The 22,168-nt window shown below is 43.7% G+C and overlaps 2 protein-coding genes across 3 annotated transcripts; one reads left to right on the top strand and one right to left on the bottom strand.

Moving 5' to 3' along the window:
- Positions 1-4,727: 4,727 nt before the first annotated feature.
- On the bottom strand, positions 4,728-11,346 carry dmap1 (DNA methyltransferase 1 associated protein 1). Of its 2 annotated transcripts, none has more exons than XM_010904986.4 (11): positions 11,192-11,346; positions 10,664-10,770; positions 10,414-10,505; positions 9,655-9,850; positions 8,952-9,110; positions 8,435-8,602; positions 7,906-8,091; positions 7,670-7,741; positions 6,226-6,298; positions 5,693-5,997; positions 4,728-5,557 (listed from the first exon to the last, which is right to left on the bottom strand). In XM_010904986.4, the coding sequence occupies exons 2-11, from the start codon at positions 10,757-10,759 to the stop codon at positions 5,498-5,500; spliced, it is 1,407 nt and encodes a 468-aa protein (XP_010903288.1). In that variant the 5' UTR covers positions 10,760-10,770; positions 11,192-11,346; the 3' UTR covers positions 4,728-5,497. The 2 variants fall into 2 exon arrangements, with proteins under 2 accessions (XP_010903288.1, XP_010903287.1); XM_010904985.4 differs by having other exon boundaries at positions 9,655-9,853; positions 11,192-11,343.
- Positions 11,347-13,008: 1,662 nt separating this feature from the next.
- Positions 13,009-19,132, top strand: armh1 (armadillo like helical domain containing 1). Its single transcript, XM_010904987.3, has 11 exons — positions 13,009-13,473; positions 15,616-15,684; positions 15,797-15,963; positions 16,504-16,700; positions 16,918-17,002; positions 17,141-17,257; positions 17,440-17,512; positions 17,784-17,913; positions 18,291-18,368; positions 18,825-18,906; positions 19,083-19,132. The coding sequence occupies exons 1-11, from the start codon at positions 13,268-13,270 to the stop codon at positions 19,109-19,111; spliced, it is 1,233 nt and encodes a 410-aa protein (XP_010903289.2). The 5' UTR covers positions 13,009-13,267; the 3' UTR covers positions 19,112-19,132.
- The last annotated feature ends 3,036 nt before the right edge of the window (positions 19,133-22,168 follow it).

Here is a 22,168-nt window from a genome sequence, read left to right as displayed (position 1 = left end):
CCAGACTGACACAGCTGTCCCAAATGACACCCTATTCCCTAAGTAGTGAACTCCTGTAGACCAGGGTACAGAATGCTATTGAACCGAAGTCGTGCCCTATATGTAGGGAATAGGGTGTCATTTGTGATTCAGCCTGGTAGACGGCAAAGGAATGTTAGCGAGACGCTAGCTTACCCATAGCAACTCCCAGAGCTTAGCGGAACCACCAAATCACAGGCTGCTAACTGACTGGGGTTTCATTTGGGTTGAGCAGACACCATTTTAACAGTTCCTTGGTGTATGTTCAGAAACGTGACAGACAGGAAATTCTGTCTGGCACAAAACTATTGTCTGGCACAACCTTTCATAGCCCAGCGGCCTCACAACCTTTCATAGCCCAGCGGCCTCAAAACCTTTCATAGCCCAGCAGCCTCATAAGCTTTCATAGCCCAGCGGCCTCATAACCTTTCATAGCCCAGCGGCCTCACAACCTTTCATAGCCCAGCGGCCTCACAACCTTTAATAGCCCAGCGGCCTCATAACCTTTCATAGCCCAGCGGCCTCATAACCTTTCATAGCCCAGCGGCCTCACAACCTTTCATAGCCCAGCGGCTTCACAACCATTCATAGCCCAGCGGCCTCACAACTTTTCATAGCCCAGCGGCCTCACAATCTTTCATAGCCCAGCGGCCTCACAACCATTCATAGCCCAGCGGCCTCACAACCTTTCATAGCCCAGCGGCCTCACAACCTTTCATAGCCCAGCGGCCTCACAACCATTCATAGCCCAGCGGCCTCACAACCTTTCATAGCCCAGCGGCCTCACAACCATTCATAGCCCAGCGGCCTCACAACCTTTCATAGCCCAGCGGCCTCACAACCATTCATAGCCCAGCGGCCTCACAACCATTCATAGCCCAGCGGCCTCACAACCATTCATAGCCCAGCGGCCTCACAACCATTCATAGCCCAGCAGCCTCACAGAAATCTGACAGGTCAAATCCAGCTGGGACTGAAGCAGTTCTAAAGGGGATGCGGTAGACAGGAGGAGATAAAACAGACAGGGTTAAAGGTTAACATCCTCGGTGTGAAACTGTTATTGCAGCCTGGAGTGATGTCAGCAAGTCTTCCATGGCCACCGACCCGAGGAGCACCCAGAGTGAATTATGGGTAACGTTTAATTCCCCTCTGTAACAGCCATGGAGCCACATGGGAAATTGGATTTTTTGGAAGCTGCGCTGCAGCAGGTGAGGGAGATATTCTGTGGTGCCTCCCCTCTTGTCTCCCTCCGCCTCCCCTCTGTCAGGGACTGTTGCTTCTTGAGCAAATCAAATCAGCTCTCTCTCCATCTCCCAGTGTGTCGGGGCTGTTGATTGGACAGGGCAGTTGCGGTCTAACCTAATCTCATCTACGGTCAGGCTGCAATCAGGGCAATGCCTTAACGGGTCAAACTGGAATGCCCCCGGTCTCACTCTGCCTCACTGTTTCTAGCCAACACACACACACACACACTCACACACACACGCGCACACAAATTCAAGCAATCACAGCATGACACACACATACACACGTGCAAACACACTTTCAATAAGTATGGAAGTTCGCCTCGACATCCAGACTGTGAGGAAGTCTATCTGTTCGTGACACTCCAGAGGTGACCTCATTAAGCTATTCAGTCCCAGTTTCCCTCCAGGAAGACAGTTCCAGGGATGAGGAGTCTGCTTTTAGACTAGTCCCAAACACCACTCTATACACTACATAATGCACTTCTGGCCTAAAGTTGAGTACAACATAGGAGTTAATGTGGTGTTTGGGAGGCTCCCATTCAATCCCAACTCAACACTCCATTCTGTCCCTGCATGTCTTTAGGGAATGACTGGATGGAGACTACTGCCAGAAGGGTTAACACTTAGCTGTAAGCACTACTTATGACAGGTGATTGGGATGTGTTGTAGTGTAGCCTGAGCTAAAAGCGGTGGAGATGATTTCTTCTTCCATCTCTCCTCCTTTGGGCCAAATTAGGTTCATGCCCATCGAAGAATTTAACGATCCTTGTCTAGGTCTCAGTACCACACGTATCTCAAGTTAGGTGAACTTGAGGAATATCAGGCACATTTTTTTTTCTTCTTAAAGGTGACCGATATATTCAGCTAAGAAGACAGAATGACATTTGACAGAGATGATGAAATGGAAGGGGGGGAGGTGTAGCCTAGCTGTCAAGCCACCTGACTGAAGGTTGTTAGATCAAATCCCTGAGCCGACAAGGTGAAAATATTAATACAAATAATTAGTTCGGTCTTGCACTAAGCATTAATTACATCTGCTAAAAAATAATCAAGAGTATCAGATCCTACAGGCAGACCTCAAAGCATCACATTTAGCTCAGAAATGTAATATAATGATATCCAATACACTCATGGCCCAGCTGCATTCAATACATAATCTCTTCTACGGTAAATGTAGCCATTGTCTTGATACAAAATGTCGTGACACATCAATTATTGACCTAAAGTATGTTTGAGGAACTGACAGAGAAGAGCAGACTTCTATGACGGTCAAACACAAAAAAGCAACACAAGCCTACCATCATAAAAGAGAAACCCCAGGAGAAACACACTTCCTGAAACCCGTCTCTCCGTATCCCTTCAATTCCCACCCGAGTCCCAAGTGGTGCCCTGTCCCCTTCATGGTACACTACCTCTGACAAGGGCCCAGTGGGTTTGTGAGGCACTTCCGAGGACATCCGTTGTGTTTGTCTGTGTTTGACCAGTAGTTTTCCCTCCTAGCGTTCAATCACACCCCCGTGGTCACAGCCAGTTCAGCTGGCGCAGTCGTGGGACAGTAACACATAACTGCGATTAGCCAGGAAACAGTTCCATTATGATAAAGGCCCCTCACACCTCTTAAGCCCTGATTAAAACCACAGTCCGCCAGTTGATAAAGAGATCCCATCTGCCTCCTGTCACCTAAAAGCCATCACTTTTAGATTATAAACCACTCTGCCATGGTGTTCTGCATCATGCTTTACACATCATCGCCACGCACCCACGCACACGTACGCGTGCAGCAGATGATGTGGTGTAACTTCTAGATGATGCAGTTGGATGCTGTCAGGAGTCTTTATCATTCACACATGAGTAGCAAGGCATCTCAGTTAGCTACCCATCTTCGACCTATTTTATTAATGAAAACACACACACACTCGCACACACAAATAGAAACCCTCTGTAACACACACACACCTTAAAGATGTCAGAAGCCAAGTCCTGCTCACAGTAGCAGCTTGGATAAATGGATGAATGGGGATGAACAGGACTGACCAAAGGAGCATAAATGTAAAGTGATGAGAGAGGAGAGCATTAGTCCAACTCCAACTTAGCAATCCAAAGGAGGAGACAGAGGGAACGAGAGAGAGGGAGCGAGAGAGATGGAGCGAGAGAGGGAGAACGTGTAAGCAAGACGGAGAGAGGGGGAACAAGAAAGATGGCCTCTCGTCTGTGTTCCGTCAAGGGAGAAATTACACATTTACTGAGGTTTTTTCAAGCGGCGACGGGTTCCATAGATCAAAACTAGTGGATTTACGAGCCAATTTTAAGCATGAAATATAGACACCAAGAATCCATTTACCCGTGTTTATCGTGCTATCACGTCTTTCCAGTCTGGGAGAAGTTTCCCCAAGGAACACAGCTAAGGACGCCCGGCCCACATCCCCATCAGATTAGACAGACGTACTCCAGCACAAGAAAATAACATTCACCTAAATTAACCCAAACCCCAACACAAATCAGGCCTAGTACTTTCCAGACCAATGTCGGATTAATACACAACCACAAAGTGAAAGAATAATTAGCAGAGATACATTTACCTCAGCAATCAATTGCATTTAGATTAGATTCAACTTTGTCATTGAACAGGTGAAGTACAGTACAACGAAATGCAGTTAGTGTCTAACCAGAAGTGCAAATAGAAGAGGACAGGAAATGTACAACTATTAAGTGTCTGTATATAAAGAGTGGAATGTATAGATGTGCAATTAACGCAAATGCATTACAAATGGCCATTCTAAATGTGCAATGGAAGTAAACAGAGTATTAAGTATAATGTACGTACTTGATGTACACTTCAACTGTGAAAGACTGAATCTAAAACAAAAGGTTTTCAGGAAAATCACATTGTATGATCTTTAAATAATTACCAACCAGCAAGAATACCGGCTCTCACAGACCTGTTAGTTGAACTCGTTACCTGTATAAAAGACACCAGTCCACACACGCAATCAGACGCCAACCTCTCTGCAATTTCTGGTGGATATCATGCATTAAAATGATACATTGTGTGGGACAAAACTGCACATTCTAGAGGCCTTTTATTGTCCCCAGCACAAGGATCATCCATGTAATGATAATGCTGTTTAACCAGCTCATTGTTGTTACTGCTGTTGGATGGATTATGTTGGCTCACACCAAAAAGAACAGTCATTAACAACATTCATGCACAACATTTGAAAGAAATATGCATTTTGTTAGGTATTCAGGGGATATTTTATTTCAGTACATAAAACCTTGTTCCAACACCACATGTTGGATTCATATCGGTTGATATGACATTGAGAAGCAAGTATTCAACATTTTCCTAGAACGCTGCTGTTTCTCAACCTGCTTTAAGTCAAACTGCTTTAAGTCCCCGACACCAAATCTCTGATCTTTCCGATTCATGTTCGAGAAGTCAGGTGAAATTGGACAAGTAAGAACAATCTTTCATGACTTTATTACAGGTATTATGAGACACTTGGAACAACATTTTGGGGGGAAAAGGTTTACAGAATTGGTAAGGGAGAATTTCAGCTCTGTTCAGACACAGTGAGGACAGAAGTGTCTCTTAGCTGGATCAAATTCAGATGCATCTGACGGAGGTGGAGGCATGTTCAACAACAGTCGTTTTGAAGCAGAGAGGGCGGAGGGGCGCGCAGAAAGATGTAACATCTACCCCCCCCCCCAAATAGATGGGTGTAGGTCTTGGCCCCACTGTCTCCATTAGCTCTGTCTGGCAATTCACAGTTTATCTGTCCCAATCTCAACCAGCAGGCGAAGCAGGACTGAGAGTCGCAGTAATGAAATGGAATGTCAGTCATTGTCTTTGTCATGATAGTTCTGGGGGGGGTCATGGCTGTATAGGAGCATCTGTCCCATTTAGAGGGGTGGGGGGGCAACATGACCTGGTTATTCGTTAGCGGAGTGAATGTGATGGATGATGTGGAGGATTCTGTCATACGTTGCTGAACATTTTGTGTAACAACTGTTGTATCACAAGCTTGTAATACATTTTCTTGAGTAGATTATATTGGTTTCCGGAATAGTTTATTGTTTCGTCTATTTTGATTCATTACATTTCTGGGAGAACTCACCAACGAACCTAAAGCAGCAGACAGTTTTAACTGCATCATTAACCTCCCAACTCTGTGTGACACAGCAAGGCCAGGTTGACTCTTCAACCATCTTAAGAAGGGCTTGAGTCTGAATCACGGTTTCTTCATCTTCTTGATAGACGAAGAGCTGGAGGCGGATTCTCTGCGCTTACGCTAGAAAGACAAGACAAGAAAAGTATGCTTGTGGTAAGTTACTGGTCTGCAACATGCAGGAATCTGCATCGTTCCATCCAAACGTGAGATCAACTGACTAACTCAACTGAAGTGTCTGGGGTCTGACAGACTCACTGAGTTGGGGGTGAGTGGTGCTCCCACCACATCGATGATCTGCTCCTTCGCCTCGCCTTTGATGTCATCAGGGCCGGGCCACACAGACACCTCCGGGCCCCCAGGGGTCTCTAGTCCACCTCCACCTAGGGGCCCAACAGGGGCCCCTCCACCAGCCTTCAGCAGGGCCTCGTAGCGGTGGCGAAGCATCTGCTGCTCGTACTCGCAGTTCCCGTGGGCCTGCTTCAGCTCGTAGACAAGCACCAGTTCACTACGCAGCTCGTTGAACATCTGGACGATCTCCTCAGTGGGCATTGGGTTCAGGTCTGTGAAGGAGCAGGGAAACGTCACGTCCTACTCAACACTCGTCCTGGCCCTGCTAAAGGGTCAACCTGTTCGCATCTTAAAAGGGCCTTGGTAGTTTTGGCTGTCAAGTTCAGCCAACTAATTTGTCTATTCTTTAAAAAGTCAATGCAGATTGATATAGATGATGACTACAGTGTGTCAGTTCCTAAGTTTATGCCTTGGGGATGGAGAAACCTGACATGACTCACCTACTTCCCGCTCTGTCAAGATCTGCTCAATAGCCTTGATCTTCTTCTGGCCAACCGAACTCGGCAGCTTCATCTGAAACACACACACACACACACACACACACACACACACACACACGTTTGTACAGCTACCCTCATGGGGACCAGAAAATGGAAATTGCATGCTCCCTTGGCCTAACCTTAACCCTAAACTTAACCAACAACGGCCTGGACCTTAAAGAAACCCCAATTCTAACTATATAATAAATTATTTGGCCCTAAACCTAAACCCTCATGGGGAGCGGCAAGTCCAATTTTCTCTGGTTTTACTATACTTATGGGGACATTTGGTCCTCATGAGTTTAGTAAGACCTAAAACACACCCCCCCCACACACACAGTTGGAGATAACGCTATAAACATCCTCACCTCTGACTACTCATTCATATGAAATGCACTTCGGTGAGGCCGATCAAAATGTCTTTATCCTCCCAAGGCCATCTGCCCGATGATCACTCCACTCCTTTAGCCGAATGCATTTTCCATATGGAGCAATGACTCCCCATCAGGCCTGGAGATTTATAAGCTCCCTCCGCTACATATAAATCATGCTGTTGCTAATAAGAGCTAGTAGAGTCTGGGCTCCAAACCGCACCCTATTCCCTTTAAAGATGACTACTCTTGACCAGAGCCCAAAGGACCAAAGAGTGTCATTTAGTCCATGCTCTAGACACTTCACATGTATCATGAGCGAAGATAACACGCAGGCTAGAGCGGCCGTGACAACACGCAGGCTAGAGCGGCCGTGACAACACGCAGGCTAGAGCGGCCGTGACAACACGCAGGCTAGAGCGGCCGTGACAACACGCAGGCTAGAGCGGCCGTGACAACACGCAGGCTAGAGCGGCCGTGACAACACGCAGGCTAGAGCGGCCGTGACAACACGCAGGCTAGAGCGGCCGTGACAACACGCAGGCTAGAGCGGCCGTGACAACACGCAGGCTAGAGCGGCCGTGACAACACGCAGGCTAGAGCGGCCGTGACAACACGCAGGCTAGAGCGGCCGTGACAACTCGCAGGCTAGAGCGGCCGTGACAACACGCAGGCTAGAGCGGCCGTGACAACACGCAGGCTAGAGCGGCCGTGACAACACGCAGGCTAGAGCGGCCGTGACAACACGCAGGCTTGGGCGGCCGTGACAACACGCAGGCTAGAGCGGCCGTGAAATGACTTTCGTGACTTTCCGTTCTTCGGGCTCTTTTAAAATGAAACGTTGCCAAACCATCACAGATTGAGTTTCAACAGATTGCTCTTTTGAAAGGGAAGCCAAGTTCCAATCACTATTCGAAAAAATAGTTGGGAGACAATCCAAGTTAAACCCATACAGCAGAGTTCCTACGGGCCTGACTTCCAGCAGAGTTCCTACGGGCCTGACTTCCAGCAGAGTTCCTATGGGCCTGACTTACCCTCTGGCTGCGGAGTGTGACTCCAGCTGATTTGAAGTCAGGGAACTTGATGCCTGCCATCTCAGGGAGAGTCTGTTGAGGACGGGTATGACAGGTAGGGATAGAGGCAGACAGACAGGTAGGGATAGAGGCAGAGAGACAGGTAGGGATAGAGGCAGACAGAGAAAATGGTGAGCACTGAGACAACCCTATAAGACAAAAGTTCCTTTAAACATCACCCATCCGCAAAACAATACCGGTTTCTCAGTCTCTCGCTTCATTGGTAGCTTCTTCTTGGTGGCCTTGCGCTCTGCACGTCTCATCTCTGTATTAGTGTCCGCGGCTGTGATGAGCTTCTGCAAGTCCTGGGCCTTCTTCTCACGCTCCTTCTTCCTGCTTTCAATCTTCCTCAGCTCCTGCATCAGATACTCCTCTTCTGCCACCTGCAGGACAGACAGGGGAAGTGGGCCGTGAGAGTTGGGTCAGGTTCAAATAGAATGAAAAAGGCAGGGTTGATCTGAACTTGTCCAATACAAAAGCTTGTTTCCATCATCTACTGCCAAACATAAGCCTGAGGTCTTCCAGTTGGAAAATGTTTTGTCACAGAATTGACTGAAAATATTCAAGTAGGTCCCTCCCTGTTTCGCTCTGTTCAACAAAAACATTTAATCTGGGGAGAAGAACACCCCAGCATTTAAATGTCAGAAAATCTAATAGGAGCAGGAGGTTGTAAAGGTAGCAGCCCCACAGCCCTGAAAGGCCTGACAGTGGGATGTTGCTGCTGACCTGGTCCGGGGTCCGGTTGAAGAGTCTCTCCAACTGCTCCTTTCTCCGCCTCTCATGACCAGCATCAAATATGTAGATCTTGGGCTCCGCCCCCGAGGCGGCACGGTCCTTGGTCAGCTTGCCGCAAATGCTGTAGTAACGTTCCTTCAGGTCCTCCACAGAACGTTTCTGAAACAAGGTGTTTGAGAAGTGGAGCTTGACTGAAGTGCTGGTTGATGGGAACACATACACATTTTGAATGCATTTTTCTAAAAATCTTTGTCATCTTCTAGAATAAAAATTAAACCCCTGATGTTCGTGGCTGTGTGCACAGACATTATGTACCAGAAGTCCTCAACAGAATAGTAACAAAGGGAAATACTAAGACCGAAAGACATTTGGCCCATCTTCACCTATTTTCATTTTCTACTCTTGGCTCAGGGGTCAAGGGTTAGGATTTTGAATGGGAATACCAGTCTCTAAACAGCGCTCCCAATTATAGTGAGACCAATGTGTGTGTAGTCAGACATCCTCTTACTCTGTACTGCTGGTGGTCGTAGCGGTCGTGGACGACGATAAATCGCAGGTCAAATCGCTTGCAGAGGTCAAACAAGTGATCTGTCTCTGCCTTGGTCCAGCCATCGTCATGGAGATACATCTGGTACTCCTGCTCTGAGTACACTGGTACCTGGACCACCTAGAGAGGAGAGGACACCAGAGAGAGAGGGGACATCAGAGAGAGGTGCACATGTTCACTTTGAACATTTTGTTGTTGCTGCACATTTCAGACAATGCTGGTTATTGTTGTTCTTGAGGTCATTTTGAATGGTGTTGTTGCTGTGGAGTCTCCTGTTATTATTGTACCCCTAGCTTTGGCAATACGCTTGTAATAACTGTCATGCTAATGAAGCTGAATTTTATTTAATTGAGAGAGGATACCCGAGAGAGGAGAGAGGATACCCGAGAGAGGAGAGAGGATACCCGAGAGAGGAGAGAGGATACCCGAGAGAGGAGAGAGGATACCCGAGAGAGGAGAGAGGATACCCGAGAGAGGAGAGAGGATACCCGAGAGAGGATACCCGAGAGAGGATACCCGAGAGAGGATACCCGAGAGAGGATACCCGAGAGAGGATACCCGAGAGAGGATACCCGAGAGAGGATACCCGAGAGAGGATACCAGAGGGACCAACATTCACTGAAAACTAAAGAGACTGACATAACAGCAGACAGTTCATGTTCACCTTGTTGAACCGGGCAAAGGGGTAATCCTTGCCCTCCTCTGCCAGACGTCTCCAGTGGTGAAAGACGGTGCCGTCTCGGCGGGCGGGGTTGGTAAAGGGCATCCATTTCCAGGGACGTACCCGCTTACATCCCAGCTTGGCTTTCACAGTCCGGTAGCCTTGCGTGGTGTCGCTAGGCAGCAGGGGCGGAGCATCTCTACTGAAAGGCCGGACACAGTCAGTATACCTCAGAGGGAGAGGGTTCACACACATCATGACACAATACATTTCTTTTAACCAAGGGAGGCTCCTTCCTGATCCCATGACAACTCCCATGTCAACTAATAAATTAGAACACCTACTAAAACACTGAATGAGATCTGTGGGAAAACTTTAAATCTTGTTGAGCAGCTCGTTTCTAAACTGGTTTGTTAGTGGGGGATTGGAGTAACACCTATAAACCAGCAAGCTCACAAGTTTTCAATATATCTCATAGGCTAGGCTAGGCCTATTGAGAAAACTTGAGGAATGGCAGAACAAGCAGACGATTCAAGCAGTGTCCTGGCTGATATGTATTATTTTAATATGATCTACCAATTTCTTTTAAACACTGTAGTCATGTTTAAAAGTGAAAATAGGTATAATTTACTATGGGCTGGTTTCATGGGCAAAGATTACACCAAGTCAACTACAAAAAAAAAGCTGGGTAGAAGACATGATGATTGATTTGGTGAGAATAAAGGAAGGCCAGACAGAAAACAAGTCAAACTGGGTTCCTACTTCTTGTCTGAGTAAAGCAGCGCATAGACCTCTCTGTGCATCCCTTCTGGTCTCTTGAATGTTAAGGTCTCGGTTGTTTTCTTGGCCTTTTTCTAGAATGGGTGATTAAGGGGAGCATTACAGTAATTCAACATCAAAAGCAGCATTACCATATTCTGCGCAAGTTAATAGCTAAGTAAAATAATGTAAATAAAAACATTTTGTCCACACAAGCTATCTTAAAAACAGACACGTAACAAGGAAATCTTACTTTATCGGAGTTGATGAAATCCTTCTTACTGATCGGCCCTTCATTATCACCTCCTGTCAACTCCAGGATATCTCTCACGTCGGCACCAGTCCCCATGTTGACTAGTACTGTAGCAAAGATTTACTCTGTTCAACATTTTATGTTATCGCTTCACATAGTCTTTTTTACTTGGCTAACCCGACGTTTGGTTTGCATAGTTTAGCTTCACAGTAGTTAGCTCATCTACTCTTCACTATCTATGTACTTGCCACTCAATTATTTGCAGTAACCTGAAATGTTTCTAGCTAACTGACTTAACTTATTAGTGTATTCAAACGAGTGCCTTTGGATCATTTTAGTTACATATCTATTAGTTGGATATACGCGTAGGTTGCTAGTTATAACCATGTTGTTAACTAGGTCTAGCTAACACTAGCGGCTAACACTTGCTAGCCGGCATAGCTAACTTAGTCGTTCGCTAAAGTCACAGCATTTGACACAGCTATGGTTAACAAGAGAAGGAATTCATTATTTTTAAATAACGTTTACCTGTTGTTGGGTCTACACCTCCGTTTTTCTGATTATATTCTGGGGAATATAATTCTGGGGAAACGGTTATCGGCTAATTAACAGTAGCTGCCCGATTTACAACGGCTAACAACAAGCCTCTCAGTAATTCATACTTCTTCTACTGCTCCTTCCCCCCTCTTTATCGGATTCTGTGGTTGGCAAACAAGTTTAAGGTCTATTACTGCCACCAGCTGGACTGGAGTGCGGACCAAGGAGAATTTTGACAAACCTACCCGTTATTTTTCACAAACCTGAAACTGTTACTAAATACCCAATGCCCTGAAAATGTTCTCAGTAGATCAATCGAATGAGGCTCTAATACACTAGAATCTGAATTCAGAATCCGATTTTTTTATTAAGTACATTTACACATGCCCAGTTTAATCAAATCCTCGTTTTCAAATTTGACCTTTTAATAGTAATATGCATAGGATGCAGACAAACTATAGAAACTAAATTCTAAGGTTCTTGCCTGACAATGCTAGAGATTAAATTAAATAGAAATACAACAATAACTACAATAATGAGGCAGCTGGACACAGATGAGGACAAGTAATTGTGGTATATACAGCATATAAATATTTAGAATGTATGCATGTGGGTCTCTTTGTACAGATGAATATGTGTGTGTGTGTGGCCAGTTCATTAAAGTCAGTGTAGGTGATCAGACAGGTAAAGTGTATTAACAGTCTGACAGGTTGCAAAGTTTCTGAGCACCTAGTATGAGACCATATGTTTCAGAACAGTGGTAGGTGACTGAGGTGCCTCTGAAGGGTCCCCTGATAGTGCTGCATGGTTTTGGATAGCTGTTTTGATTGTCATGAGCATGGCTGACAAATCTGATCAGGATGCCTTTGATGAAACAGTATTTGGAGAGAACCCTAGGTGTCTTGCCTAATGACTTTAGTCATCAAAAGTAGAGTTGTTGTTGCTCCTTCTAAGACACTGGTAGTGTTTTTAGTCCATGACAAATCCATGTTTATGCACAGTATTTCGTTTACACTGAGGAACATAAATCTATTGACTCTGTCCACAAAGCCCCATTGATGTGGTTTTGGATTTTTCCCACCTGCTCTGTTTCCTAAAGTCCCTAAACAGGCACAATCTCATACAAAGAGATGTTCATCACAGGTCATGTCTCGGTGAGATGTTCATCACAGGTCATGTCTCGGTGAGATGTTCATCACAGGTCATGTCTCGGTGAGATGTTCATCACAGGTCATGTCTCGGTGAGATGTTCATCACAGGTCATGTCTCGGTGAGATGTTCATCACAGGTCATGTCTCGGTGAGATGTTCATCACAGGTCATGTCTCGATCTTCAACACATACTTATTGGACATCTAAGCTGGACCCAGAAGCTGCAGTTGGTGACTTTTAGATTGCATCTTGGTTTCGCCAAATCCATACCAATAGCCTATCTCAAACTTTATTGAGAGCTAACTAGAATTCACACTTGGATTGGAATGGGGCAATTGGAAAAAAAGTACTTATTGGCCTAGCACAATAGCATTTATTTTGGTATTAGCAGAAATATGCTACACTACATTGCCTGGAAGTAAAATTCAGACGATTGGGTTAAACAAAATATATTAATGAAACATATTATTTATGTTGACAAAATAGCTTTTTCATACTTGGAGAACTTCAGTCACAACTGCTTTTCAGTCACTATTTATGAATAAATTAATCGTCAGTATTATCTTAACAATGACTTATCTTAATTAAATAAATAAATCGTCACTTTTATGTATCATACGTTTCTGGAATAGTCAGCTACAGCTTCAATAACCATGGCCGAACCATGGACAAGAAGGGAGCGGATCAATGTTGCTAAGCAACAGCAAACACACGTCGCCAACCTAGAACTAACGCCAGACGACTGATTTCAGCAAATCCGGCAGTTAACACGTGAATAGATTAGATTTTAAACAGAGTTGTCTTACTCCGTTATAAGGGGACAGTCAGGTAGCTATCTAGCCAGTCTATTCAAACAACTTTAAAAGCACCCTTATAGCTAGCATTGCTGCCGTTAACAGCTACCAAAGGTTAAAAAATGTCAACAAGCAAGGAACTAACCGCAACCAGTGAGGTGATGAGTTTCCTTCAAGAGTGGGATCATGGCAACAAGACTGTGCGCAGCCGCATGCTGACCGCTTTTCTGAATCAAAACCGAGGAAAGACTTGCCCTGAGTTAGAGCTGGAATTTGCACAGGTTGCCAGTCTCTTTCTGGCTCGGCTGACAGCGTGGATGAGGTTGACGTATCCTTGCACAATACATTTGATTCTGTTATTATATATTGATGTATTCGTATTTTACCTGGTAGAACGCTATGAACGAATGTCTCTTCGGGTTAGCCCTCCTTCAGCTCATACAAATACACAATTACATTATACACTCACCTAAAGGATTATTAGGAACACCATACTAATATTGTGTTTGACCCCCTTTCACCTTCAGAACTGCCTTAATTCTACGAGGCATTGATTCAACAAGGTGCTGAAAGCATTCTTTAAAAAGGTTGGCCCATATTGATAGGATCTTGCAGTTGATGGAGATTTGTGGGATGCACATCCAGGGCACGAAGCTCGCGTTCCACCACATCCCAAAGATGCTCTATTGGGTTGAGATCTGGTGACTGTGGGGGCCATTTCAGTACAGTGAACTCATTGTCATGTTCAAGAAACCAATTTGAAATGATTAAAGCTTTGTGACATGGTGCATTATTCTGCTGGAAGTAGCCATCAGAGGATGCATACATGGTGGTCATAAAGGGATGGACATGGTCAGAAACAATGCTCAGGTAGGCCGTGGCATTTAAACGATGCCAAATTGGCACTAAGGGGCCTAAAGTGTGCCAAGAAACATCCCCCACACCATTACACCACCACCAGCCTGCACAGTGGTAACAAGGCCAGATGGATCCATGTTCTCATTCTGTTTACGTCAAATTCTGACTCTACCATCTGAATGTCTCAACAGAAATCGAGACTCATCAGACCAGGCAACATTCTTCCAGTCTTCAACTGTCCAATTTTGGTGACCTTGGGCAAATTGTAGCCTGTTTTTTTCCTATTTGTAGTGGAGATGAGTGGTACCCAGTGGGGTGTTCTGCTGTTGTAGCCCATCCCCTTCAAGGTTGTGCGTGTTGTGGCTTCACAAATGCTTTGCTGCATACCTTGGTTGTAACGAGTGGTTATTTCATTCAAAGTTGCTCTTCTATCAGCTTGAATCAGTCGGCCCATTCTCCTTTGACCTCTAGCATCAACAAGGCATTTTCGCCCACAGGACTGCCGCATACTGAATATTTTTCCCTTTTCACACCATTCTTTGTAAACCCTAGAAATTGTTGTGCGTGAAAATAACAGTAACTGAACAGATTGTGAAATACTCAGACCGGCCCGTCTGGCACCAACAACCATGCCACGCTCAAAATTGCTTAAATCACCTTTCTATCCCATTCTGACATTCAGTTTGGAGTTCAGGAGATTGTCTTGACCAGGACCACACCCCTAAATGCATTGAAGCAACTGCTATGTAATTGGTTGATTAGATAATTGCATTAATGAGAAATTGAACAGGTGTTCCTAATAATCCTTTAGGTGATTGTATATCTACACACACACATCAATTACACCATACACCACATCCTTACACAATTTTAAAAAGCCGTCAACAGAAACAAGCACATTCTTGCTTTTCAAATATCCTCAGACTGAATTGCCCTATAGCCACCAATTCATTAAATTAGCTTGTTATTATGATGATTGTGAGACGCAAAAAAAGTAAATGCTGATTTATCTAACTGGAGATAAGAGTTAGCCATCCCTGAGACGTGTATAGTGGTAAAATTAAGGTGTGGCGGTAATTTATGCAAAACCACTTCATAAACAAAACGCATGCAATGCATCAATCTACAAGAGTTCAAAAAGGGTTGCCTACTTTCTGATTGATGTCCATCTAGAATGCATTTAGTGGTTTATTTACAGAATTCCGTTTATAACGGGCATTCTAAAAGTGAGTTTTGAAATGGGGCAGTAATCTGTTTCCAAAGAACATGTCTCTCTGACCATGTTCTTTGTGAAGAACCAGGCTGAACCAGGCTGGTACTGGGAATAATCTGTCAACAACCCATCCAGCAGGTTGTTGAATTGTTTATACCCACATATAGCTCTGGACAAAATTAAGAGACCACTGCATATTTTTCTTTCCTTTCCAAAAAAGTCGATAAGGAACGTTTTGAGTGAGGAGCGTTCAATTTGCAGTGGTCTCTTAATTTGAACCCTTCTGTTCCTCACACAAAACCTTCCTTTTATACTTTTTTGGAAAGGAAAGAAAAAGGTGCAGTGGTCTACAAACAAGGTTTGTATTTTTGGTATATTCCTTTACCAAACCTTATTCAGCTACATGTTCGGAACATGCTTAGGTCTTCAACTGCAAGCAGTTGGCGTGTTCCTGTCTGCAGCAAGCAAGTGAGTAGGGCAAAAGGAAATCATCCATTTGCAAGGCAAACAGATTAATATCCTGCAACATTGTTGTTGTTGTCACATACTAGCTATATATACACCATTTGTCTCTCCACAGTCATTGTTATCTAGTAGAGTTTCTGGAGGTTGGCGGGGTCCTGACGCTCCTGGAGATCTTGGGTCAAAAACAGACCCAAGAGGAGGATAAGACAAGGGCTCTTCAGCTGCTCCAGGTCATCTCAAACGCTGGACGCGAATACAAAGAGCTCATCTGTGAAAGCTATGGTAAACTATTGACTCAAAAACTCTCACAATACATGGTATCATTTTGGATTTCTGATTTGTTAAAGTAGGCACAAATGTTTTCCCTGTTGTTTAGGTTAAATTATCTATTAATTGTTGAAGGCAGTGGTGAATGAGAATAATTTAGACTTCAGTCAGTAAATACAAATCTCCCCTTAAAGGGTTTTTCAGCCTAATGTTGTATGATTGGTTCTCAGAACTTCTCAGAGCATCTCAGAACTTCTCAGAGCATCTCAGAGCTTCTCAGAATACCTCAGCTTCTCAGAACACCTCACAGCTTTTCAGAACACCTCCGAGCTTCTCAGAACATCTCAGAGCTTCTCAGAACATCTCAGAGCTTCTCAGAACATCTCAGTGCTTCTCAGAACATCTCAGAGCTTCTCAGAACATCTCAGAGCTTCTCAGAACACCTCAACTTCTCAGAACACCTCAGCTTCTCAGAAAACCTCAGAGCTTCTCAGAACACCTCAGAGCTTCTCAGAACACCTCAGAGCTTCTCAGACTGTGCCGTGTGGCTTGCAGGTGTAAGAGTCGTCGCAGAGTGCCTGGCCAACTCCAAGACAGAGGAGTCCCAACAGACAGGACAAGCCTTGCTGGAGTCCCTGGCCCATGGAAACCCCAAATACCAGAACCAGGTGTACAAAGGCCTGATTGCCCTACTGCCCTGTACTTCACCAAAAGTCCAACAACTGGTCTTGCAGACGCTGCGAATTGTACAAGTAAATCAACACCAACCATCACGCGCACACACACCCACTCTGACACACACAGAGCTTCACAACCATTTGGCATGACAGCCTTGAATCCAGCTGTGTTACCTCGTATGTTGTCACCCTGTATTTTACCCTGCATTTGACCCTGGTGTGACCCTGTATTTGACCTTGGTGTGACCCTGTATTTGTGAATGTGATTGTATCTTATTCGTACCCCTGCCAGGACCTAGTGAAGGCAGCCCATCCAAGCATTGTGGAACCTCTGCTGAATTTGTTGAGGTCCCTGAATTTGGAGATTCAGTACGAGGGTAATGGCAACTCAGCTTTCCACATAGCCTTTTTCATATTCAAACCTCTTCCTGCTCTAGTATCTTGATTCCTTATTGGATCCAGTATTAATCCATAACTGTTTTATAACTCTTTTTATTTCTCTTCCTCTGTACCAGCCATTCAACTGATCTCAGATCTGAGGCGGTACGAGGTCAGACCGGAGCTGCTCAGGGGGCTCGTAGCTCTGCTCAAACCTGCTAAGGAGGGAATGCAGCAACACAAGATCCTACAAGGTGTCTTCTGATTGGTTCCTGAATGACAGACACACTGATTGGACCATACTCATTGTAATTTGCTAAGAGCAAACCCTTTTAATGTTTCCTTCTTCATTTCAGACAGTCAGTGTTTTTTGCACAAAATCTGATATTGTGTACTTGTGCCTGATGTTATCATCAAGATTTATCTTTTCCATCAGACCCAGAAATGACCAAAATGACAGAATCTCTCCCAGTCTTTGTTCAGCAGGCTGCAGCTGCCAAAGCTTTAAGGTAAAGTAATAACACTCCAACCATGGGGTACATGACCTGCAAATTGGCCACAAAAAATTGTCTGAAACTTAATAACTGAAAGGTAAAGGCCTTTAGTGCTCTGGTACCAAGTGGAACTCGCTTTGAAACCATGAAAAGTGACTTGCTAGACACTCGGCACATTAAGTATCCTTTAAAATGTCCTGACATAGAGGTGAGTATGCTTAGATGGGACACGTGACAGAACAGTGGATCATCATTATCTGTCCATGCTGACTCTTTCTGACTGAAGGCTGCTGGCACAGGGGAGTCTGGAGCTGTCTCAGGAACTTCTCTCTCTGGGAGTGGTGCACCATCTGCTCTACGCTATGGGCAACCAGGAACATGCCGACGCCCAGAGGCAAGCCAGCCTGGCGCTGGAGGTACAGAACACGGTCGCGGTCAACGGAATTTCAAGGCAGTTTAGTCAGAAGGAGATTTAAAATTCTAGAACATTTTATATTAATTGATTCCACTTATTTTATTGAGAATTTTATCGTACATAAACCATATTCATTAATTAAATTGGAAGGTCAATTTTCTTCAAATGTTCACTGACTTGACTTTCAGATTTGATTTAAACTCTGTGGGCCGATTTCACCCAGACACAGATTAAGCCTATTCTAGGCCCAAAAAACAGCTCAGCGGAGTTCTCCATCGATCTGAATTTTTTAGTCCTTAATCTGTGTCCGTCTCTCAGTACAGATTAGGAATGAGTCACTCAAGTAAACTTTTATTCTGCCTTTGCCTCTGTCTTCAGTACTTCGTCCGCTCATTCCCTGTTGTAGAGGAGGTTGTTCACAGCATCTTGGGTGCCAGTCTATTTACAGCCTTCATGGTGAGATTATGCTTTTATTAAACATACATACTTTTCTTCCTCTCTTTTCCTTCCAGTCCTGACTGTACTGATATCTACTTCATTGGGTAGAGGTGTACATACTACCACTGGGTTGTGTGGTTGTCCCACCTGGCTATCTGAACGTATGCAAAACAACAAACCACGGAGAGAACAAAATGAACAACATTTTTGGGTACCTGTTTTGAAGTGACAGGGCCACTTTTATACAACCAGTGGCCAAACTCCCAGAATGCATCTTTAAGATCCATGTGCAGCCTGACTGTTGGTCACTAGTAGAGACCATCTCATAAATGAATAAAATGTTGACATGATTCTTAAGCCTATTCTTTATCATGCATGTTTGTTTTATACATTAATATCTAAATATAAAATGACATTGCGACCTGCTGGCTGGTCTAAATGTAGTTTTAAAATATTTTGCTTCTCTCACTTAAGCTCAACGCTGACACCCTCTACATGAAGCTTGATGACATCCAAGCAGATGTCTTGCTTTCCAACAGCGTCACGGTTTCAGAAGGTAATGGTCTGCTGGTTATCTAGGACGTTTGGCAGTTCTCAGTTTTCTGATGTTTGTAGGCAAACCTTGTATCCCGTCTCACCTCAGTAATAATAACAATGTCAGTTTTTATTTTGTGCATAGATTTGTAATACAGCATATAATCTAACATGTGCCTTTCATCTATTTATTTTCAGTTCTGGAGGTCCAGATAGCAGAGAAGTGAACCAGACAAATTACCTACTGGACAATTATTAGCAAAAATTGCATTCTATTTTTATGTTAAAGTAAAATCAATAAAAGACCAAAAGGTATCTGGTTTATATTACTGTTTTTGCTAAACTCAAAATCTAGCAAGGAATTCACCACTATATTGACAAATGAGTCTAGCTTCAGAACCTATAACCAAAAAATATATATAAATGGTTAACTGAAAAACACATGTTTGTGACAGGACTGAGATGAAGAACTATTAGAATATTTCCTCAGCTCCCTGTTCCACAATATTTCCACAAATATATCCCTGTTCCACAAAATACTGTTCCACAATATTTCCTCAGCTCCCTTTTCCACAAATTCCCTTGTATAATGAAAGGACCATATGCTCCTGGAACTTAAAGGGGTATTATTATTCCAGTAGGGGGTGCTCTTCAATAGCACTGATTTGGATCCAAGTAACACATCTTTTGTTCATCACAGTTAAAAGTCAGAGTGCAGTCAAAAATCAATATGTCTGTTGATATTAACACATGCTATGATGTTGAAACAGCACTGAAAATGTGCAACTATATAATAATGCTATATTGTAAGATGTTTGAAAATGATAGCTGGAATTTCTGCCTGTTTAGTTGGTACTTTTGGGGCACTGCATAATGTCCCAAAACTAATCTTATTATAAACACACCAATAAATATATAACATAAAGTCATACATACCGTAATTATAAAAAAATACATTTGCAATGACTGCACTTGAACAATCAATATTGTAATTGTTTTACTGTTTTTACTGTCAGCTTATCAGCTGATCACCTGCGGACGTCAAAGGCTTTTAAAGATGCTGTGCCTTGCACTGGCCTGAAAGCCTTGAGAAGAATAACATATGTTTTCTTTACAGTGAACAACATGAGGCTGAACTGAATGATTACGAGGCTGGCCTTGTTTCATCTCAATCATTCACTGTTAGAAGGAGTCTAAATATACCTTAATATTCTGCTGTCATGTCCTCTTGCCTTCTCCATTGCTCTGAATAAGGAATCTGAAATGGTTGTTGACCCCATTGTAATTTACTTTACTGTCAAGGCCGAGTTATAATGTAGTGGCGACAGCATATCTGAACACATTTATTAGATATTTCTGTCATTTTCTGTCCTGTGTTAAAGACTGTTTTAAATAACAGCCACTAGAATCTTGATTGTATGGCCTCCAGATACAGGACAGTGAAGCAACAGTTTAAAAGAAACACATTAAGCATGTCAGACTAAAAACCATGTTCTACGTCAAATGTCCATTAAGTTGGCCTTTAAAGCCAGGTTAGTCTATGTCCAGGAAATCAGCCCAGGTACTCCAGACAACAGTCTAGTGTTGGTCTGCTGGGCACATTGTCTACCCAATAACATGCTGTATGGGAGCGGAAGTATAGCGGCAGAGTCTCTAAAGGTTTATCATGCAGTGGGTGTTTTGTCCAACATAAGGTTGAATCATATTTGGTTATTTACTTGCTTACCAACCATAAGGTTTGAGATAATACACAACTGTCCCTTAAAAACAAGTAGATAAGATTTTCCCATATATGTGCTAATGAGTAGACTTCAGGGAGGGTAAATAATGCAATCAGTAATTATGCAGTAAAACCTTTGTAGCCTTCTGTTTCATCACATTTGCTGCAATACAATGTTGCACAATGACACAATGAGGATGGGCGTAATCCCATTTAATGCAAGATCATGTTATCATGTACTCACACACACACTCACACAAAATGTGTTACATGTTGAGAAAACCATCCCAAACATTTCAAAACACGTCTTGTGAAAGTTAGAAACCGCTTGGGTTGAACTGGTGTGGTCCAGGTGTCTGGTTCTGTCACCTGTACAGGTAGTTTCAGCAGGAACGATATTGTCGATCATTCCCTGATGACACAACTAAAGCATAAATTACTGAAAAGGGTTTGAATTTGTATATATGGACTGGTGACGAATTAAAGGAAAAACAAATACAAAGTGTCTCAGTAAGGTGTTGGGTCAGAACAGCTTCAACACGCCTTGACACAGATTGTACTGGAGGGACAGAACACCATTCTTCCAAAAGATATTCCCTCACTTGGTGTTTGGATGATGATTGTGGAGTGCGCTGTGCAACACACTTGGTGGTGTTCAATTTGGGTTGAGATCTGTTGGCCCTGAAGGCCATAGCTCCTCATTTTCATGCTCATCAATCCATTCACTGACCCCTTGTTCCCTGTGGATGGGCGTACTGTCCTCCTGGTCATTTAGATCCTTTCCTCTTGCCATTTTGATCCAGAATTGAGACCAACTGGGCCTCCACAGCGTTTTAATACATATGACAGAGCATGATAGGATGTTAATTGTTTAAAGGTATGATGCAGTAAACCTGTACGGAAGCATCTGCATTCGTTATGTTCCTCCAGTCATTTATTTAGATTTTCCTTTATGTATATATACGCTGCTATATTATTGTGCTGGGGGATATGAGGGATGTACTACTAACTTTTCTCAGTTTCCTCCAGTTTTACATTTTAGAAGGAGATGAGGTCCTGGTCCACACCTGCGGATTACCTGGTTTGGGGGGCCCGTTGCTGTCCCTGTCCTTGTCCACCTGGTCATACTTCTGACCTAGTCTAAAATCAAATAGACTCTGGATTTAGCCCAGATAAATTTATTTATTATTCCAATTGGACTCTTAATATCTCACCCGGCACAGCCAGAAGAGGACTGGTCACCCCTCTGAGCCTGGGTCCTCTCTAGGTTTCTTCCTAAAATTCGACCTTCTTAGGGAGTTTTTCCTAGCCACTGAAATTCAACACTACTGTTGTTTGCTCCTTGGGGTTTAAGGCCGGGTGTCTCTGTAAAGCACTTTGTGACAACTGCTGTTGTAAAAAGGGCTTTATAAATAAATTTGATTGATTGATTGATATATATATATACACTGGGCTGTTTTTTATTGCTAACGAACACCAAGAAATAACTTGGTTATTATGTCGCAATTTAATACAATTGATCAAAAATCCCTAGAAGAAACAGTACAGCATCTCAAAGCTTCCA

The sequence above is a fragment of the Esox lucius genome, chromosome 8 (genome assembly GCF_011004845.1).
Source record: "Esox lucius isolate fEsoLuc1 chromosome 8, fEsoLuc1.pri, whole genome shotgun sequence".
NCBI lineage: Eukaryota > Metazoa > Chordata > Actinopteri > Esociformes > Esocidae > Esox > Esox lucius.
This window is presented reverse-complemented; position numbering and strand designations above follow the sequence as displayed.

Coding starts and splice junctions, on each gene's coding strand:
- armh1 (XM_010904987.3), top strand. CDS start 13,268: ATGTCAACAAGCAAGGAACTAACCGCAACCAGTGAGGTGATGAGTTTC. Junction 15,685..15,796: donor TTCCTGTCTGCAGCAAGCAA/GTGAGTAGGGCA, acceptor GTCTCTCCACAG/TCATTGTTATCTAGTAGAGT. Junction 18,369..18,824: donor GTCTATTTACAGCCTTCATG/GTGAGATTATGC, acceptor CTCTCACTTAAG/CTCAACGCTGACACCCTCTA.
- dmap1 (XM_010904985.4), bottom strand. CDS start 10,759: ATGGGGACTGGTGCCGACGTGAGAGATATCCTGGAGTTGACAGGAGGT. Junction 8,092..8,434: donor TCAACCGGACCCCGGACCAG/GTCAGCAGCAAC, acceptor TCTGTCCTGCAG/GTGGCAGAAGAGGAGTATCT. Junction 6,299..7,669: donor TCACACTCCGCAGCCAGAGG/GTAAGTCAGGCC, acceptor TGTGTGTTTCAG/ATGAAGCTGCCGAGTTCGGT.